Source organism: Danio rerio, chromosome 9 (genome assembly GCF_052040795.2).
Source record: "Danio rerio strain M-AB ecotype USA chromosome 9, GRCz13ab, whole genome shotgun sequence".
Lineage (NCBI taxonomy): Eukaryota > Metazoa > Chordata > Actinopteri > Cypriniformes > Danionidae > Danio > Danio rerio.
Genome location: NC_141029.1, coordinates 3162000 through 3179406, shown reverse-complemented (window position 1 = coordinate 3179406; position 17407 = coordinate 3162000). Strand labels below are relative to the sequence as shown.

Sequence of the window (17407 nt, the reverse complement as noted above, 5' to 3'; positions counted from 1 at the left end):
TTTTGGTGCTGGCAGCTTAAAGATGCCTCTTATTCTTCGAGAATAAGGCCGCATGCGTTGCTCAGATGTGAGTTTCTCACAGACTTCAACAGAGTGTCAAAATCTTGATGCTTCTGTGGGTCTCGTCTATCAAATCTGAGCTTTATTTAGTATTCTCTATTGGATTCAGGTTAGGTGATTGGCTGGGCCATTCTGCAGCTTGATTTTCTTTCTCTGAAAACAAGTTTCCTCTGCTTTTTTGGATCATTGTCTTGCAGAAAAGTCCACCATTTTCATCCTCCTGCTAATGTAGATGTTGGACTGAAGCAGCTGATATTCATTTACACTGCATTATATTCTGGTTATATTCACACACTCCTGCCACACAACTGTGTTTAAACGCCTTATAAAAGTGATTTTGCATAATAGGTTCCCTTTAATACATGAGTTGCAGGCTTGTTTAAATATGATCTGCTCTTTGATGAATGGGGCTTTGTTCTTCCTCAGTGTAATTACATGCTGACATTTGTTTCATTACTAATCGAGACTTTTATTGTTGTGTTTTGTCCTCAGGTGAAGAGGGAACTCGCTGGTGTTTTAATATTTGAGTCGCATGCGAAAGCAGGCACAGTGTGTAAGTGGCAAAATTATTATTCCATGAATTTCGGATGTTAAAGAAGAAGTGAAGCCGTTCAGGACTGAACAGATTTATACAACATAGACCCATTCTGAAAGCGTAACCCTATATGCATTTCTGGAGATTGCAAATTATGTAGCCAAAAGTAAGTATTGCTGCATTTCATCTTTAAAACGAACACTATAGGGTGGTATGACGCCGTTCCTTGAGCTCGGTGGATCTCAGAACTCCCCGGCTGCGGTAGCCAAGGGAACAAAAGGGGTCAGACAAATGCTTGATTGTTATGCATGTTGAATGTCTTTGGATGGTGGGAGGAAACTGGAGAACCCGGGGAAAACCCACACGGACACGGGGAGAATATACAATCTCCTCACAGAAACGCCCACCGGCCTGGTGGGACCAGGGCCGGCAGTGTTCTTGCTGTGGGGCTCACAGTGCTAACCACTGGGCCGCCGTGCCGCCCGATCAGAGGTACAGGAGGAGAATAGGGGAGAAAGGGGGGTTTCTTCCAAACGAAGATAAAATGGACTGAAAACTGTGGTTATTCATAGTAGCTTAGGGCTCGTATGATTGGAAGATAGTGATTAGCTAATACGAGACCAGCCGTGATAAATCATAAGCACGTGATCCTCTCGAAATTAGTTTATGAATAAACCTCACTTAGGGAAGTATGTGATTGGGTAAATCAGTGCTTTTGAAAACACTGTCAGTAGGAATTTAGTGAAAGAAGAGGGTGGGTCAGTCAGTCAGTCGACAGCGGCCTCTTGTGGATTTACATGAGAACAGCAGGCACGAATGGCACTAGTAAGAGAAATTTGCAACCCAAGCTCATTCTGGAAATGTAGCACCGCGGACGTTTCTGGAGACCGCGATTTACATGGCCAGAGGTACGTACGGCCGCGTTTAGTTTTTTTAGAGCGAACGCTGCGGGGCGGTGTGGTGCCATTCCGCTCCTCCTCTTCGCGCTCGACGGCCGACGGCTCGCCTCCGAGTGGAGGGCTTTCCCGATGCAACCGGTTTGTCCGCTTAGCTCACAGCGTTACGTTGGCGGAGCAGAGGCCCCAGAGGAGGAGGAGCTGGCCTCAGGGACGACGACTGGGATCGAGTCCGGGCAACAGCGGTTCTAGAAATCAGGTAAGATGAAAAACAGAATCCGAAAAATAAGGGCAAGAACGTGGCGGGATCCGAAAACGCGGTTGAAATCGAAGACGAGGGCTTTTGCTTTTTTTTTTTCTTGACGGCTTTTGCAAACCGTCGCTTGGGTTTAGGGAAGGAGGAGTAGGAGGAGGGAGGCCGGGTCGGCCGATCCGGCGGCTTTTCGCGCGAGAACAGCTCGGGCGCGAACGGCACGCGCTCCCGAGAGGCGCCCGAGACGCGAAAAAGCGCGCACTACGGCCTCTCGCGGATCCGCGAAAACAAAAACCGCTCGAATACGTACTTCCTGGGACGTATCTCGCGGTCCGCAGAAACGTCCGCGGGGCTACGTTTCCACAATGAGCCCGGGTTGGAAATTTGAGATCTCAAAGAGCATACACAGCGGCCTCTGGTGGATTTGTAAAAACAAAAACTGAAAAAATTTAGCCCCTGCGACGTATTTGGCACTCTCCAGAAGTGTATACAGGGGTACATAATAGGAATGATCCTGGATTGTATTTAAATGACTGCTGTATGAAGATATGTGCGATTGTACTCGAGATTAAACTCAAGCTTAATAACACACAGGCACACACAGACTATGACAAACATGCACTTACACACACAAACACACACTCAGACATACTCTAACATACATATAGGCACTTCCACACACTAACACTCAAGCACACACACTTCCACACAAACACAAACATGCACTCGCATACACAAACAACTTGCGTAAGAGCGTAAACCTGTTGTAACCTTAATTACGCACACAGTTTACTCACGTTTAAGAAAAGTCAATGAATGTCATTATTTCCAGTATGCTAATAAGAGGTGTGTGATGTTGGAGTGATTATGGATGTGTTGTGCTGCAGTGTTCAATCAGGGTGAAGAAGGGACGTCCTGGTACATCATCCTGAAGGGCTCCGTCAATGTGGTCATCTATGGAAAGGTCAGAGCTGAAACTCAACATTCAGAGAGCTGAGCCTTTAATGTGTGATGATAATAGAGAGCAGCTTCTCACTCTCCAGCCAATTACAGTACACACAGACTGTGTGTGTGTGTGTGTGTGTGTGTGTGTGTGTTACGCCTGTTTCACACCGCAAGCGTCAGCGGCGCGTAAGCAGAGCGTGAGCAGCACGTATGTCGAGCAGTAGCAGCACGCAGGCGTTTGCCTTTTCACACCAGCTGCGTCTGCAGCGCGCAGCTCTTCGGCAGCAGCTGCAGAGATCAGCCTATCTCTGTCTATTCTATCTAGTTACCCATGTCTCTCTATTTACAAATACACTTTTTAAACTTTTCATCTGCACCAAGGCCCCTCCTATGCTGTTTCTTTAACCTGCAAATGTTTATTTTACAAATTTTATAGATCAAGTAGTACTGTATGCGTCTCAAGCTAACTTATATGAGAAGTGTCAACAGTCAGAAGACAGTCGCCTGTGATGTCATGTCATTTGTTTTTTGATTATCAGGTTGCTGGAGACCTAATTATAATCATATTTATACAATATAGTTATTATGATATTTATACATGATCAAACTAGTGTTACTTTCTCCGCTTCAGTGATGTCCAGCGGCAGAATAACAGCTCGTTAGTTCATGCTCGTGCAGAGGATGAGACGGACAAAAGTAACCAATGCATGCCATTCTTTTACTTATTTTCGTGTTGTTAGATTCACAGTGCAAACAGCTCCCGGTAGGAATAACTCGAGTGAACATAAAACAAAGCCGATTAAAACTTTCTTGCTCTGCTCAGCTGCACAGAACACAGCGAGCTCACATCATCCAGCATGCGTGCCGAACTACACTACCCACAATACACTTCGCTATGGACTACAAATCCCGTAAATATTCTATTTCCCCTCTCCTACAACACTAGTGTGCAACTTAAGCAAAGCTGATACTAAAATTGTTTTACATTTGGTTTTGTAATTCGGGCCTAAATAAATGTTTGTTGCCGTTTTTAATCGTTTTAAGTTCATTTGAATGACTATATATAAACCATTTGACATTATTAACGCATTTGTTGGGTAAAATTGCTACTTTTTACTGTCATTCAATGTGTTTTGGTCATTATCAATGCACTGTCACTTTAATTGAGCGTGAGCAGCGCGTCAAAAATAGACCCAGCGCCGAAACTATCGCTGCACTGCTGCTTCGGCGACGCTCACGCCTCGCTCTGACGCGCTGCTGATGCGTGCGGTATGAAAGCTCTAATCTGTTAACATGGACGCCGAAAACACACACTACTCACGCTCTGCTCATGCGCCGCTGACGCTTGCGGTGTGAAACAGGCGTTAGGGTGCTTTCACACCTGCCTTATTTAGTTCAGTTGAATCGCACTAGAGTTTGTTTTCCCTCTTGGTGCGGTTCGTTTAGGCGGGTGTGAATGCAGCAATCGTACTCGAGTTTGCACCAAAAGCGGACCAAAAAAGCACTCCGAGACCTGCTTGAAGAGGTGGTCTCGGTACGCTTTTAAATGAACCCTGGAGCGGTTCGTTTGTGGTAAGAATATGGGGGGGAATCATTCTCTGATGGATCGGTGGTTATATTTCTGGAACATAATCATGTCGCAGTTTAGCTAAAGTAATTCACTCATCCTCCAGAAAGTGACTCATGATGGACCTTCGACGCTTGCGATGCATTAAAAAAGTGATTTCCAGCCGCAGCCGCGCTTCATTCTCGAATTGTATATTTTTTCTAAAGTGATATATACAAATTATATAGTATACTATGAGCAGGGATACAATCAGCCAGCGCAGTCGTCCCTCCAAAAGCGACATTTTATGTATGCTGGTTTGTTTACAAGAAGAATGGGACAAAATGACACCTGAAACACTTCATCACTTGGTGTCTTCAGTCCCTAAACGTCTTTTAAGTTTTGTAAAAAGGAACGGCGACATTACAAAGTGGTAAATGCTTTACTGTCCCAACTATTTGTGTTGCAAGAACCAAAGTTGGAGTACTTGTTCGCTTTGAAATAAAACAATAAGGAACACATTAATAATGGTTGTTGTATTGTCTGCAATAAAATACAGGTTTTTTATATGTGTGAGCATGTGCATGTGTGCGTGTGTGAATGTTTTAGAGTGTTAAGAGTGTGTTTGACTGTATGTTTCTTTGTGTATTCAGTTCATTCAGTAGTATTGATTGCAGTGTGTTGTGTTGTGTGTGTTCAGGGTGTGGTGTGTACTCTACATGAGGGTGATGATTTCGGGAAGCTGGCTCTGGTGAATGACGCTCCTCGGGCCGCCTCCATCGTGCTGAGAGAAGACTTCTGCCACTTCCTCAGGGTGGATAAAGAAGACTTCAACAGAATCCTCAGGGTCAGAACACAACGTCAGTCACAACTACACAAATACACTCAACAACAAAGACACACTACACTTAGCTGATGACTGATTATAAAGTTTGTTTGGCATTATGTCCCGGGAGAGCCCTAAGCTCATAAGATCCTCGAGCCCGGGGCTCCCTCACATTTGCAAGGCGAAAGGGGAGTTTGAGCTCAGGTAGATCTGGAGAACTTCCCTGCTGTAGTAGCTAATGAACAGATTGCTTGTAAACCGTGACATAGTTACATCCACAAATGCCAGTGAAAACCACACTATGGCAAATGGAAGCCCTATGTTAACAGTGTCCAGAAGCAACCTCGACTTCTTTGCGCTAATGAACAGATAGTGATTGCTCTTAAGAGATAACTAATTACTAGGATAATTGTACCAATTTGGATTAATCGATTATCTTAAGTTGCATGTTTTTGGACGGTGCAACCCAGCACTGGGAAACACCCATACAGAACCATTCACACACACACACTACGGCCAATTTAGTTTATTCAATTGGCCAACCCAAGCTCATTCTGAAAACGTAGCCCCGTGGACGTTTCTGGAGACCGCGATTTACCTGGCCGGAGGTACGTATGGCTGCATCTAGTTTTCCTGGTGCAACTAGTTTGTCCGGTTAACTTGTCGTGTTACGTCGGCAAAGCAAAGTCCCGGAGGAGGAGCCAGCTGCGGTGACGATCGGGTTCGAGTCCGTGGAACAGCGGTTCCAGAAATCAGGTAAGACAAAAAATAGAGTTCATAACGAGTTGAGCATGCGTTGGAATCCAAAAACTCGGTCAATATCAGACGTGGGCTTTTCTTTTTCTGGACGGCTTTTGAAAATCGTAGCTTGGGTTTAGGGAAGGAGGGTGGCTGGGTCGGCTCGATTGGCCCAGTCAATCGTTCAGTGATTCAGTCGGACAGACAGTCGCTCGACAGCGGCCGCCCACGGCTTTTTACGCGAGAACAGCGCGCGAGGCGTTCGAGACGCAAATAAGTGCACACAGCAGCCTCTCGCGGATTAGTGAAAACAAAAACTGCACAAATACGGATCTCTCTGGACGTATTTTGCGGTCTCCAGAAACGTCTGCAGGGCTACGTTTCCTGAATGAGCCTGGGTTGCCTATAGCGCATGATTGGACTATGGGGGAAACCGGAGCAAACCCACATGAAAACGGGGAGAACATGCAGGTGATAGGTGAATTGATGAACTAAATTGACCGTAGTGTATGAATGTCAATGAGTGTGTAGGGGTGTTTCCCAGTATTGGGTTGCAGCGGGAAGGGCAGCAGCTGTGTAAAAAATATGCTGAAATAGTTTGCAGTTAATTCTGCTGTGGCGACCCCTGATTAATAAAGAGACTAAGCTGAAGGAAAATTAATGAATGAAATGACCATAAAAAATTAACTAACAACTATAAAGTTAACCTTGTCTATTATTTAACCTTTTAGCACCTTAATATGATCATTTATTTAGATTACTGCATCAGTATAAAATAAATTGACAAAATATAACAAATTAACAATGCAAGTAAATCCTAATTGTTCTTTGTTGATTAATGTAATATTTTTACTACACTGTATACAGTGGTAATCTGCATAAACAAAGCAATCATTTAGATCCTGTCAGCATAGGCAGTAGTATCTTGATGCAGCCTTGATGTTGCAAGCTGAGATTGCATCACTCAGCGATGCAACCTCAGACTCAATGCACTCAATAGAGCGAGTGACGTCACTGTGATGGGTAGAGTTAGGGGTGGGGTTAGGTGAGCGCATTAAAAGGCATTGGATGCAGCTCAGATTGCACTGCACCGAGTCTGCAGCCAGACCCCTCTCGCTTTAGGTGACTATTTTTTAAAGTGCAGTGTGAACTAATGGAGACTGTGAACTGTTAAAGGGACAGTCCACCCAAAACGGAAAATTCAGTCCTCATTTACTGACCCCTTCACTCGTCACAAACATCTTTACATGTTCTTCTCTTTTTCTGTTGAACTCAAAAGAAAGATATTTTGAAGAAAGCTGGAAAGCTAGAAAGCATCTACTTTTTCCTACTTTGGAAGCTAATGGTTACAGGTTTCTAACATTCTTCAAAATAGCTTCCTTTGTGTTCAACAGAAATAAAAACAACATGAATTTTTTTTTGGTTAAACCATAAATTTTATGTAAATTAAAGAGTAGTAGCTATAAACAAACATAAAGCCATAAACAATTCAGACTAAATATGAAGGAAAGCCCTGCTGTAACATCAATTTGCGGCTCCCTCTGCTGGTCATGAAGCGTAATTACAACAACACATAACACGTGGCTGCATGTTTCAATGGATTACTTCTCCTCTCATGTGGCGCAGATGGAAATTGGCCCATGTATAAGCAGGAATTTCCTATTTACCCAAATTTTGCCTTAAACCTATGTAGAAACGGTTTTATATTGTCATGCAGCACAATTAATGCATACGGTTTGCAGTGTAAATGCAGATGGAGAGGCGTTCGTTTGATTCCATTCATAGCTGAACTGTAAGTGAGATTTCAGTTCTGTGCTGTTAAATTGCTGACATCTAACACTGACACAACAGTGCTAATCCACCGTCAGCTGAGCACATCACTTCTGTCCACTCTCATTACTTTCCTTTATGTAAACAGCCCACCAAATCTCATCCATATACTGCGATTCATGTATTCAAAACAAGGATTTTTCCTGTTTGTCCAGACTACTTAATTAAAATGAGCTGAAACAGCACAATTCTTGAGTGTTTTGGGACTTAATTGTTTTACGTTCAATCCACTTCAATTTGTTGTATTAACTTAATTGATTTGTGTTGGGACATTGAATGACTTCTGTGGTACCCTGCATTTTTACAGTGTGTGTGTGTGTGTGTGTGTGTGTGTGTGTGTGTGTGTGTGTGTGTGTGTGTGTGTGTGTGTGTGTGTGTGTGTGTGTGTGTGTGTGTTTGTGTGGCTGTGTTCAGGATGTGGAGGCAAACACTGTCCGTCTGAAGGAACATGAAGAGGACGTGCTGGTTTTGGAGAAAGCTAACAACAGGAGCTCCAGTTCTTCTCCTCTCAAGTACAGTCGTTTTCATCTGACAAGAAGTCGTTGTATTTGTAAACATTAGACTAACATTGACTTTGTTAGCGTTTGTTAGCATAGTTTAAGATCTTTGAATTCACATTTTATTAGTCACATACGGAGTCAAACAAAGCCCAAACTTTGAATGGGTTAGTCCACTCAAAAAGAAAATATGAATGAGTTACTCCACTGAGCCAGTGTGCAATGATTGGCCAAACACCTCAAGCATGTGTCAAAATGTAACGCAAGCAGGTCCTCTTTTAAACATTTTACAGGGGTAAGCTTTATTCTGTCTCCATGATTTGACAACAATATTCACTGAACTATAAGCTTTTAAGCAACTGAGTGCAGTTATGCTAATATATCAGATTTATTATGCTAAAATTTCAAAACAGGGGGGAGTTGGGTTTGGGCTGTGAGCCCGTGGTTTTCGTTTCTTCAGTTGTTATCTGAGAATAACATACCTTGGAATGTCACAACCAATCATTCATTCATTTTCTTTTCGGCTTAGTGCTTTTATAAATCAGGGGTTGCCACAGCGGAATGAACCGCCAACTTATCCAGGATACGTTTTACACGGCAGATGCCCTTATAGCTGCAACCCATCACTGGGAAACACCCATACAAATTCATCAGGGCTTAATTTGTGCCGAAACACTCCGGATCTGGCACCTCATTTTACCGATCCCGCTCCTCAACCGGCCTCCTCCCCCGTCAGCTGTGTACTTGAACTTTCTTCCGACTCCCCAACTCTTCACTTTCTTTCGCGACACCCCCGCCTCATTCACTATAGTGCACCTTTCCATCCTCGGGTAACATGTTGGATTCGTAATCCAGATCTGTTCCGGGACCTCGCAATTCACAAAGCCCGTGTTATTCGTTTCTGTAGTTGTTATCTGAGAATAACATACCTTATATGTCACAACCAATCATTCATTCATTTTCTTTTCGGTTTAGTCCCTTTAATAATCTGGGGTTGCCACAGCGGAATGAACCGCTAACTTATCCAGCATTTGTTTTATGTAGCAGATGCCCTTTCAGCTGCAACCCATCACTGGGAAACACCCATACAAACTCATCAGGGCTTATTTGTGCCGGAACACGCCAAAACCGGATTCACCACCTCATTTTACCGATCCCCCTCCTCAACCGGCCTCCTCCCCCATCAGCCGTTTACTTAAACTTTCTTCCGACTCCCCAACTCTTCACTTTCATTCGCGACACCCCCCCCCCCCCCCACTCACTATTGTTCACGACCCCCTGTGCCATCCACCGCACCACTCTACCCCAACACTTTTGTGCGCCGCACCTCTCTATCCTCAGGTAACATGCTGGATCGGTAACCCCGATCTGTTCCGGGACCTCACAATTCACAAATTAAGCACTGACACTCATTCACACTCATACACTGCGGACAATTTAGCTGACCCAATTCACCCGTACCACATGTCTTTGGACTGTGGGGGAAACCGGAGCACCCTAAGGAAACCTGCGCAAACACGGGGAGAACATGCAAACTCCACACAGAAATTCCAACTGACCCAGCTGAGGCTTGAACCAGCGAACTTCTTCCTGTGAGGCAAACGTGCTACCCTCTGCGCCACCGTGCAGCCCGATGTCACGACCAATCAGAATCAAGTATTCTGAGAGTAATAAAGCTTATTAATCCACACCTGTTCACCCAGTAAACAAAATAACCTCAACATAGCACCATATGGCCTCTTTAAGACTACTATAGTATAAGTGTAAACTGAGAATATCAACAACCTCAAACTCCAAATCAAAGTGTGATCTTGGACTGTCTTTCAGGTACACTGTGATGTCAGGAACTCCAGAGAAGATTCTGGAGCACCTTCTGGAGACCATGAAACTTGATTGCCAATTCTCAGAGTCAGGTATACGTACATAGAGTACGAAATATCATGTAAATACACTGCGAATAAACTAAATGACAATAAGTGGGCCTCAAAATCACTGGGATTTGGATCCCGTTTGACTGTGGACACATTTTATATACACACAGTTCTGTCCAAACAGCTTACAAAAGATGATTTTCCTCACTGTTGCCCTTTAAAAATCACATTAAAATGCTTCATGTTACAAATAGTCTTTTCTTTTTTCTCTGTAGATCCTGCTCTGGATGACTTTCTGCTCATGCACTGTGTTTTTGTCCCGAACAGTCAGCTGTGTCCACTGCTCATGACCCAATATCCTTCTTTAATAAAGCCCTACTGCTTTTCAACAAAAACACCACATCAGGTCTCCAGAAACCCTGCTGTAAATTCCAGCTTAAACCAGCCTAAGCTGCTTGGCTGGTTTTAGCTGGTCAGCCAGCCTGGTTTTAGAGGGGTTTTGGCCATTTCCAGGCTGGTTTCCAGCCATTTCCAGCCTGGTGTTAGCTGGTCAGGCTGGAAAATGACCTGCTAAAACCAACTAAAACTAGCTTGACCAGCCTGGTTTAAAGGGCACATAGGTTACCCCTTTTTTCATATTTATTATAAGTATTTTTAAAGTTTTAAAGGAAAGTTTCAGCTCAAAACACCCATCAGAATATTTATTAGAGCTGTTTGAAGTGTCTGTATTATAGCTGGGAAAAGGTTGTAGCTGTTTTTTTGCACTGGGCCTTTAAGGCGAGTCATCCCCGCCCACCAATCCCACGTGCCTGTCAGCAACAAGCCTCAATCGCCGCCCTCGGCTGCCTCAGGAAGCAGATCTCACGTAACGTTTGTGAGAAATACCACAGTAAGAACTTCACCAATCAGTATTTGATATCCCTGCTGAAAAATCCAACTTAAACCAGCCTAGGCTGGTTGGCTGGTTTTAGCTGGTCGACCAGCCTAGTTTTAGAGGGGTTTTGGCCATTTCCAGGCTGGTTTCCAGCCATTTCCAGCCTGGTCTTAGCTGGTCAGGCTGGGAGATGACCAGCTAAAACCAGCTTGACCAGCCTAATCAGGCTGGGAGCACAGCTAAAACCAGCTGTGTCCATCTTAAACCAGGCTGGTCAAGCTGGTTTTAGTTGGTTTTAGCTGGTCATTTTCCAGCCTGACCAGCTAAGACCAGGCTGGAAATGGCTGGAAACCAGCCTGGAAATGGCCAAAACCCCTCTAAAACTAGGCTGGTCGACCAGCTAAAACCAGCCAACCAGCCTAGGCTGGTTTAAGCTGGATTTTTCACCAGGGATGCATTTTTTGTGGAGTTGCAACAATGATTTCACGCACACACAGCTCAGACACGCAGACACACACACACACACACATGGCACATACACGTAGCATGACACATACGCACATACATAGCGTAGACACACAGGCAGACACATGTGCGCATGTTTTAAAACATGTTAAACTTGTAAAACTCACTCTTGATCACGTCTGATGATGATTGATGATCCTAGCAAAATGAACAGACCTTTTATTCCCGGTTGCTTTGCGCTCGTCCTGTCTTGTCGATATGATTATATGCATTACTATGGAGACATGTTAATGCGCGCAGCTGTCAATCAATATTGGTGGGCAGCGGGACCGCACTCCTACGTAAAGTCGCGGTTGATCTGAAAACCGCATCAATTGGTCTACCGTATTTATGTGGTAAAATAAAAAAAAAGCACTGTGTGTGTTTATTTCACCCCAATATGACAGTATATACACTATACCTACACACATGTCTGTCCAAACAGCTTGAAAAGTAGATTTTTCACCATAGGTGCCCTTTAAGATGGACACAGCTGGTTTTAGCTGGGCTCCCAGCCTGGTTAGGCTGGTCAAGCTGGTGTTAGCTGGTCATCTCCCAGCCTGACCAGCTAACACCAGGCTGGAAATAGCTGGAAACCAGCCTGGAAATGGCCAAAACCCCTCTAAAACCAGGGTGGTCAACCAGCTAAAACCAGCCAAGCAGCCTATGCTGGTTTAAGGTGGTTTTTTCAGCAGGAAAGAAAAATAAATGTTTATTTATTTAACCTCTGGCCATCAAAGATATACAGTTGAAGTCAGAATTATTAGCCCCCCCGTATATTATTTTCCCCCAATTTCTGTTTAACGGACTGAAGATACATAATAGTCTTAATAACTCATCTCTAATAACTGATTTATTTAACTTTGCCATGATGACAGCACATATTATTTGACTAGATATTCTTCAAGATACTAGTATTCAGCTTAAAGTGGCTTAACTAGATTGAATAGGCGAACTAGGGTAATAAGGCAAGTCATTGTATAACAGTGGTTTGTTCTGTAGACAGTCCAAAGAGCACGTTGTCTTCCTAAGTAAGTCTTTAACGAATAAGAGAGTCGCTGAACCCATAGTTTGTGCTTGTGTTTGAAGTCCTTAGCGCTCGTGCACTTATCACGCTCAGGCGTCCCAGGGCAGTGAACAGGAGCGGATGGATTACACTCTCAATAACAAGCGCAGGGTGGTGCGTCTGGTGTTACAGTGGGCCTCCATCAACACGGACCACCTGCAGGAGGAGGACAGCTCCTTCAGCTTCATACAGGTCTGCTTTCTCTCTTCCCACGTGTTTTTAGTAGTTGTTGTTTCGTTTATTTCGATTTTCGCTAATACTTTATCTGTTTGTTAAGTCGTGATGTTGAAATACTCTTTTCAGGTCCAAGCCGCTGCATCTAACCACTTTTTAGTCACCGTTTTTTGTGTAGATACTTTAAATGTTAAAAAACTTAAGAAATGTGTGGTCTATATATATTATATATATAGAAATTATATATTGAATTTACAGATATGGTACTACAAGCTGGGCCATTTACATGGATGGTTGTTGATATTAACGTCCTGTTTGTGGCACATTAGCATATATGTGAGGGGGCAAACTTTTCAAGATGGGTGGTGACCATGGTGGCCATTTTGAAGTCGGCCATCTTGGATCCAACTTTTGTTTTTTCAATAGGAAGAGGGTCATGTGACACATCAAACTTATTGGGATTTTGACGAGAAAAACAGCAGTGTGCTTGGTTTTAGCATAAATTTATTCTTTCATGAGTTATTTACAAGTTTCTGACCACTTATAGAATGTGTTCAATGTGCTGCCTATGTTTGCCTTTGAGAAGTTGAACATTATAATATTCTATTCTAAAAGATATCACCTACAAAAGCTAACATGTATTCTAATATCATATATAAATCAAATAAATAAACAAACGATGAGGCTATTTATTAAGAAATGAAATGCAATATTTATTGTTTATTAGAAATGACAAAAACATACTTTAATAATATTATTAATAATATTAATGATGATGATGACAATTAAGTAGGATATTGCTTATTTATTTATTTTTTATTTTTTTGTAAAGTCTACTTTTTCAATTTGAGACATGTAAACCACTGCAGAAATGTAACCAGCAGGCCCATGTCATATACAGTACAGATATTTAATAAATAACCCACTATAAATGAAAAGTATAAACGTATGCTTTTTGTTTTCACAAGCTTTTGAGACGTAACATAAATTCTGCTTTTAAATATTAGGTCACCTATAGCTTTCGCCATGAGGCTGTGTTCAAAATGACATCAATGTTTTCAAAGTGCACTGCAAAGGGAACATAACTGTAAACGTGAAGATCGCTAAAACTGAACTGTACAAATAGCTTGGAAGCAAATTACAGAGAGACGGCCTTAATGCTTTTTACTTTTAATAATTTCAGTGGGGGGGGGGGGGTAAGTGGGAATAGAACACAGCCAGGAACTATGTTTCTAAATATAGCTCCAGAGGTGTAGTTGCAAGTGTACAAGTTTGCGACAGAGTTTGCGAATATTCATATGAGCAACGAATTTGGGAAATGGCAAATCAACAAACTATGTTTGTAACAACAGAACTTGCAACCTTAGTTGGCTAACAATGGTTTTGGGAAACGCACCCCTGTCTGGTTTAAGAACCTAGAAAAAAAAAAAAGTCTTTATTCGTTTTGTTTTCTTGTATTTTTTTTTTTTCAAAATAAAAAAATTAAAACCAAATAATTTTTGAATTGATCATGAAAAAAAGCCGTTTTTTGATTTTCGTTTTACAATTCAACAACCAAAATCAAAGACCGCATTGAATTTCAATTTCTGTTTTTCCATTTTAAAGCGAAAATCAAAAGCGACTCATTCATTAATTTTCTTGTCAGATCCGGGTTCGCCACAGCGGAATGAACCGCCTACTTATCCAGCAAGTGTTTACGCAGCGGCAACCGATTCCTGGGAAACATCCACACATACACTCATACACTATGGACAATTTAGCCTACCCAGTTCACTTGTACCCCATGTCTTTGGACTGTGGGGGAAACCGGAGCACCCGGAGAAAACCCACGGGAACGCAGGGAGAACATGCAAACTCCACACAGAAATGCCAACTGAGCCGAGGCTCGAACCAGCGACCTTCTTGCTGTGAGGCGACAGCACTACCTACTGCGCCACTACTTCGCCCTCAAAAGCGACTCATTTTTCGTTTTTCAAAATCTGTTTCCAAAATAAAAATCCAATGAACAAAAGATACACTGACCCGACCCCTTAATATTTCTTTATTTTTGTCAGGAGTTTGCACCCTTCTGTGTGCTCCTCAGCTCCCTCTGCTGGAGGTTTTTGTTATGAGCCCAGTCTGCAAGCCTCTGAACATTATTGAATCTTATTTTATTGAATCTTGATTCTTTCCTGACAGCATTATCATCATCAAAAGGAGGCCCTACACCATGATAATGAATTAGTTTCAGTTGTCCAACCTCTGTATATCTTTATCAGGATCTAAGATGACTTAAATTGTGATATGAGATTTTTGTCATGTGGCCCAGCCCTAATTCATAATGCACAGTTCAGTCTGTCAGTCGGAGTGTGTTGTTCACTGCAGGAGTTTTATGAGATGGTGTGTGAAGACTCCAGGCTCACTCCAGCCCTGAAGGACCATCTGCCCGAACTGGAGAAGATCATCAAGCAGAAGTAAGAGCTCACAGATCTGAGGTCATTTTAACACGTTTCCTTTGAGCATATTCATGAGTCACGACCCTTTATTCGCAGCTCAGATGACGGCAGACCCTCTCAGAAAAAGGTGAGAGGAAAGAAAGAGCATTTTCTGTGGCGTTTGCTGAATCTGTGTGATGTGATAGTCCTCTTTCTCTCGCTTATTTCAGCACAAAGTCCTGCTGCGTCAGTTCAGCACAGGGAACGACAGGCTTCAGAAGAGACAGCCCATCAAAAGCACAGACGAGAGTGAGTCTGGAAGCCCTCTGCAAAATCCATTTATACAGGTTAAGTTAGAGATGAAGTACATCCAGGAGGTTGTTATCACAGAATAAAGCCCTATAGATAGCTAGATTCAATAAGCACGTGAACCAGCGTGTTGTATTATTTGAAGCGATGTATTAGTGTAAGTGTATTGTTTTTGGTGTAGTCCTCTTCAAGGTGTACTGCAGTGATCACACCTACTCTACTATCCGTGTGCCCGTGTCTGCATCCGTCAGAGAGGTCATCGCTGCTGTATCCGACAAACTGAGCTCAGGAGACGATCTGCTGCTCATCCATCTCAACTCAGCTGGAGGTCAACACACACACAGACACACACACACATTTATATATTGTATTGTACTGTATTCGTATTGTTATACTTGTGGGGACATAAGGAAAACATGGTACACACACATACTTTTATGTGTGGTTTACAAGGACTCGCCATAGGCATAATGTATTTTATACTGTAAAAATCGCTTATTATATGTCCTTACCCTACCCCTAAACCCAACCCTCACAGAAAACCCATTTTTAATAAGTGTGCATTTATTTATTTATTTATTTTTATTTATTTATTTATTACGTTTTATTTATTTATTATATTTTATTTGTTTATATAATATGTTTTATTTATGTATTTATTTATTATTATGATTATTAATTATTATTTTTATTTTTTATATACTTATTATTACGTTTATATTAATTTATTACACTTTGTTTATTTATTTATTTATTAAGTTTTATTTATTTATTATTTTATGTGTGATTTATTTTTATTAGTTTATTTATTATATTTTATTTATTTAGTATGTTTTATTTATTTAATTAATTATTATTATTTTTTTTATATTTTTATATATTTATTTACTATGTTTTATTTATTTGTTTATCATTATTTATATTTATCATTTCATTATTTTCATATGTATTTGTTATGTTTTATTTATTTGTTTTATTTATTTATTTAGAATACTTTTTTATTTTATTATTTTTATATATTTATTTATTACGTTTTATTTATTTATTACATTGTATTTATTTATGTATTTATGTATGTATTTATAATGTTTTATTTATTTATTTATTTATTTATTTATTATAATTTTTATTTATTATTTTTAGATATTTATTTATTACATTTTATTTATCTATTTATCTATTAGGTTTTATTTATTTATTATTTTATTTCTTTATATATTATGTTTTATTTATTTATTTGTTATTTTTGTATATTAATTAATTAATTTATTTATTTATTTATTTATTTACTGTTTTGTCCATGGATTTCTATGGACATATTGTAGAAACTTTTAACTAAACTAGAGGATTTTGCCAATTAACTAACTGAAGAAAATGAAAACTGAATAAAAAAATAAGCATAACATAGAAATAAACGTGCTAACCTGAGGTAAATTAAAGACATGCATTGAGAAGGAGTGCAAAACATTAGTGAACATCAACAGATCACAAAACAACGCAAGATGGAGTCTTCCAGAAGTGAAGATGATTTTGTCGTCTTCTCACACATATCACAATTACGAAATAAACGAAACAACGAAATAAAATACCTTCATTTAATTTGACTAAACAAAACATTATACAGAAATAAAATAGAATAATACAGTTGTTTTTTAATAATATATATTAATTAATAATATAAAAAATATATATTATATTATTATATTATATATATTAATATATGTATATTAATAATATGTTAATTAATTAATATAATTTTTTTTTAATCTTTTTTAAATATTTCCTAAATGATGTTTAACAGAGGCAGGAAATTTTCACAGTAAATCCTATAATATTTTTTTTCTTCTAGAGAAAGTCTCATTTGTTTTATTTCGGCTTGAATGAAGTACGTTCCTAATTTTTTAAAAAACATTTTAAGGTCAATATTATTAACCCCCTTTAGCTATATATTTTTTGGATAGTCTATAGATCAAACCATCGTTTTACAATGACTTGCCTAATTACCCTAACTTTACCATAACTAACCTAGTTAAGCCTTTAAATGTCACTTTAAGCTGAATACTAGTGTC

The 17407-nt window shown here is 40.6% G+C and overlaps 1 protein-coding gene across 8 annotated transcripts in view; it reads left to right on the top strand.

Annotated features, from left to right (window-relative positions):
• rapgef4a (Rap guanine nucleotide exchange factor 4a) overlaps positions 1–17407 on the top strand; it is an 88133-nt gene that overhangs the window by 57889 nt on the left and 12837 nt on the right. For all 8 annotated transcript variants that reach the window (XR_015499059.1, XR_015499058.1, XR_015499057.1 and 5 more), the window contains 11 exons: positions 553–613; positions 2632–2708; positions 4936–5082; positions 8044–8141; positions 9954–10039; positions 10273–10351; positions 12483–12633; positions 14980–15068; positions 15147–15177; positions 15260–15338; positions 15520–15666. Coding sequence is in view for 4 of the 8 variants with exons in the window: in XM_087267420.1 (XP_087123546.1) it covers positions 553–613; positions 2632–2708; positions 4936–5082; positions 8044–8141; positions 9954–10039; positions 10273–10351; positions 12483–12633; positions 14980–15068; positions 15147–15177; positions 15260–15338; positions 15520–15666 (1045 nt within the window). In the remaining 4 variants the exon portion in view is untranslated. The remainder of the gene's footprint in view (positions 1–552; positions 614–2631; positions 2709–4935; positions 5083–8043; positions 8142–9953; positions 10040–10272; positions 10352–12482; positions 12634–14979; positions 15069–15146; positions 15178–15259; positions 15339–15519; positions 15667–17407) is intronic.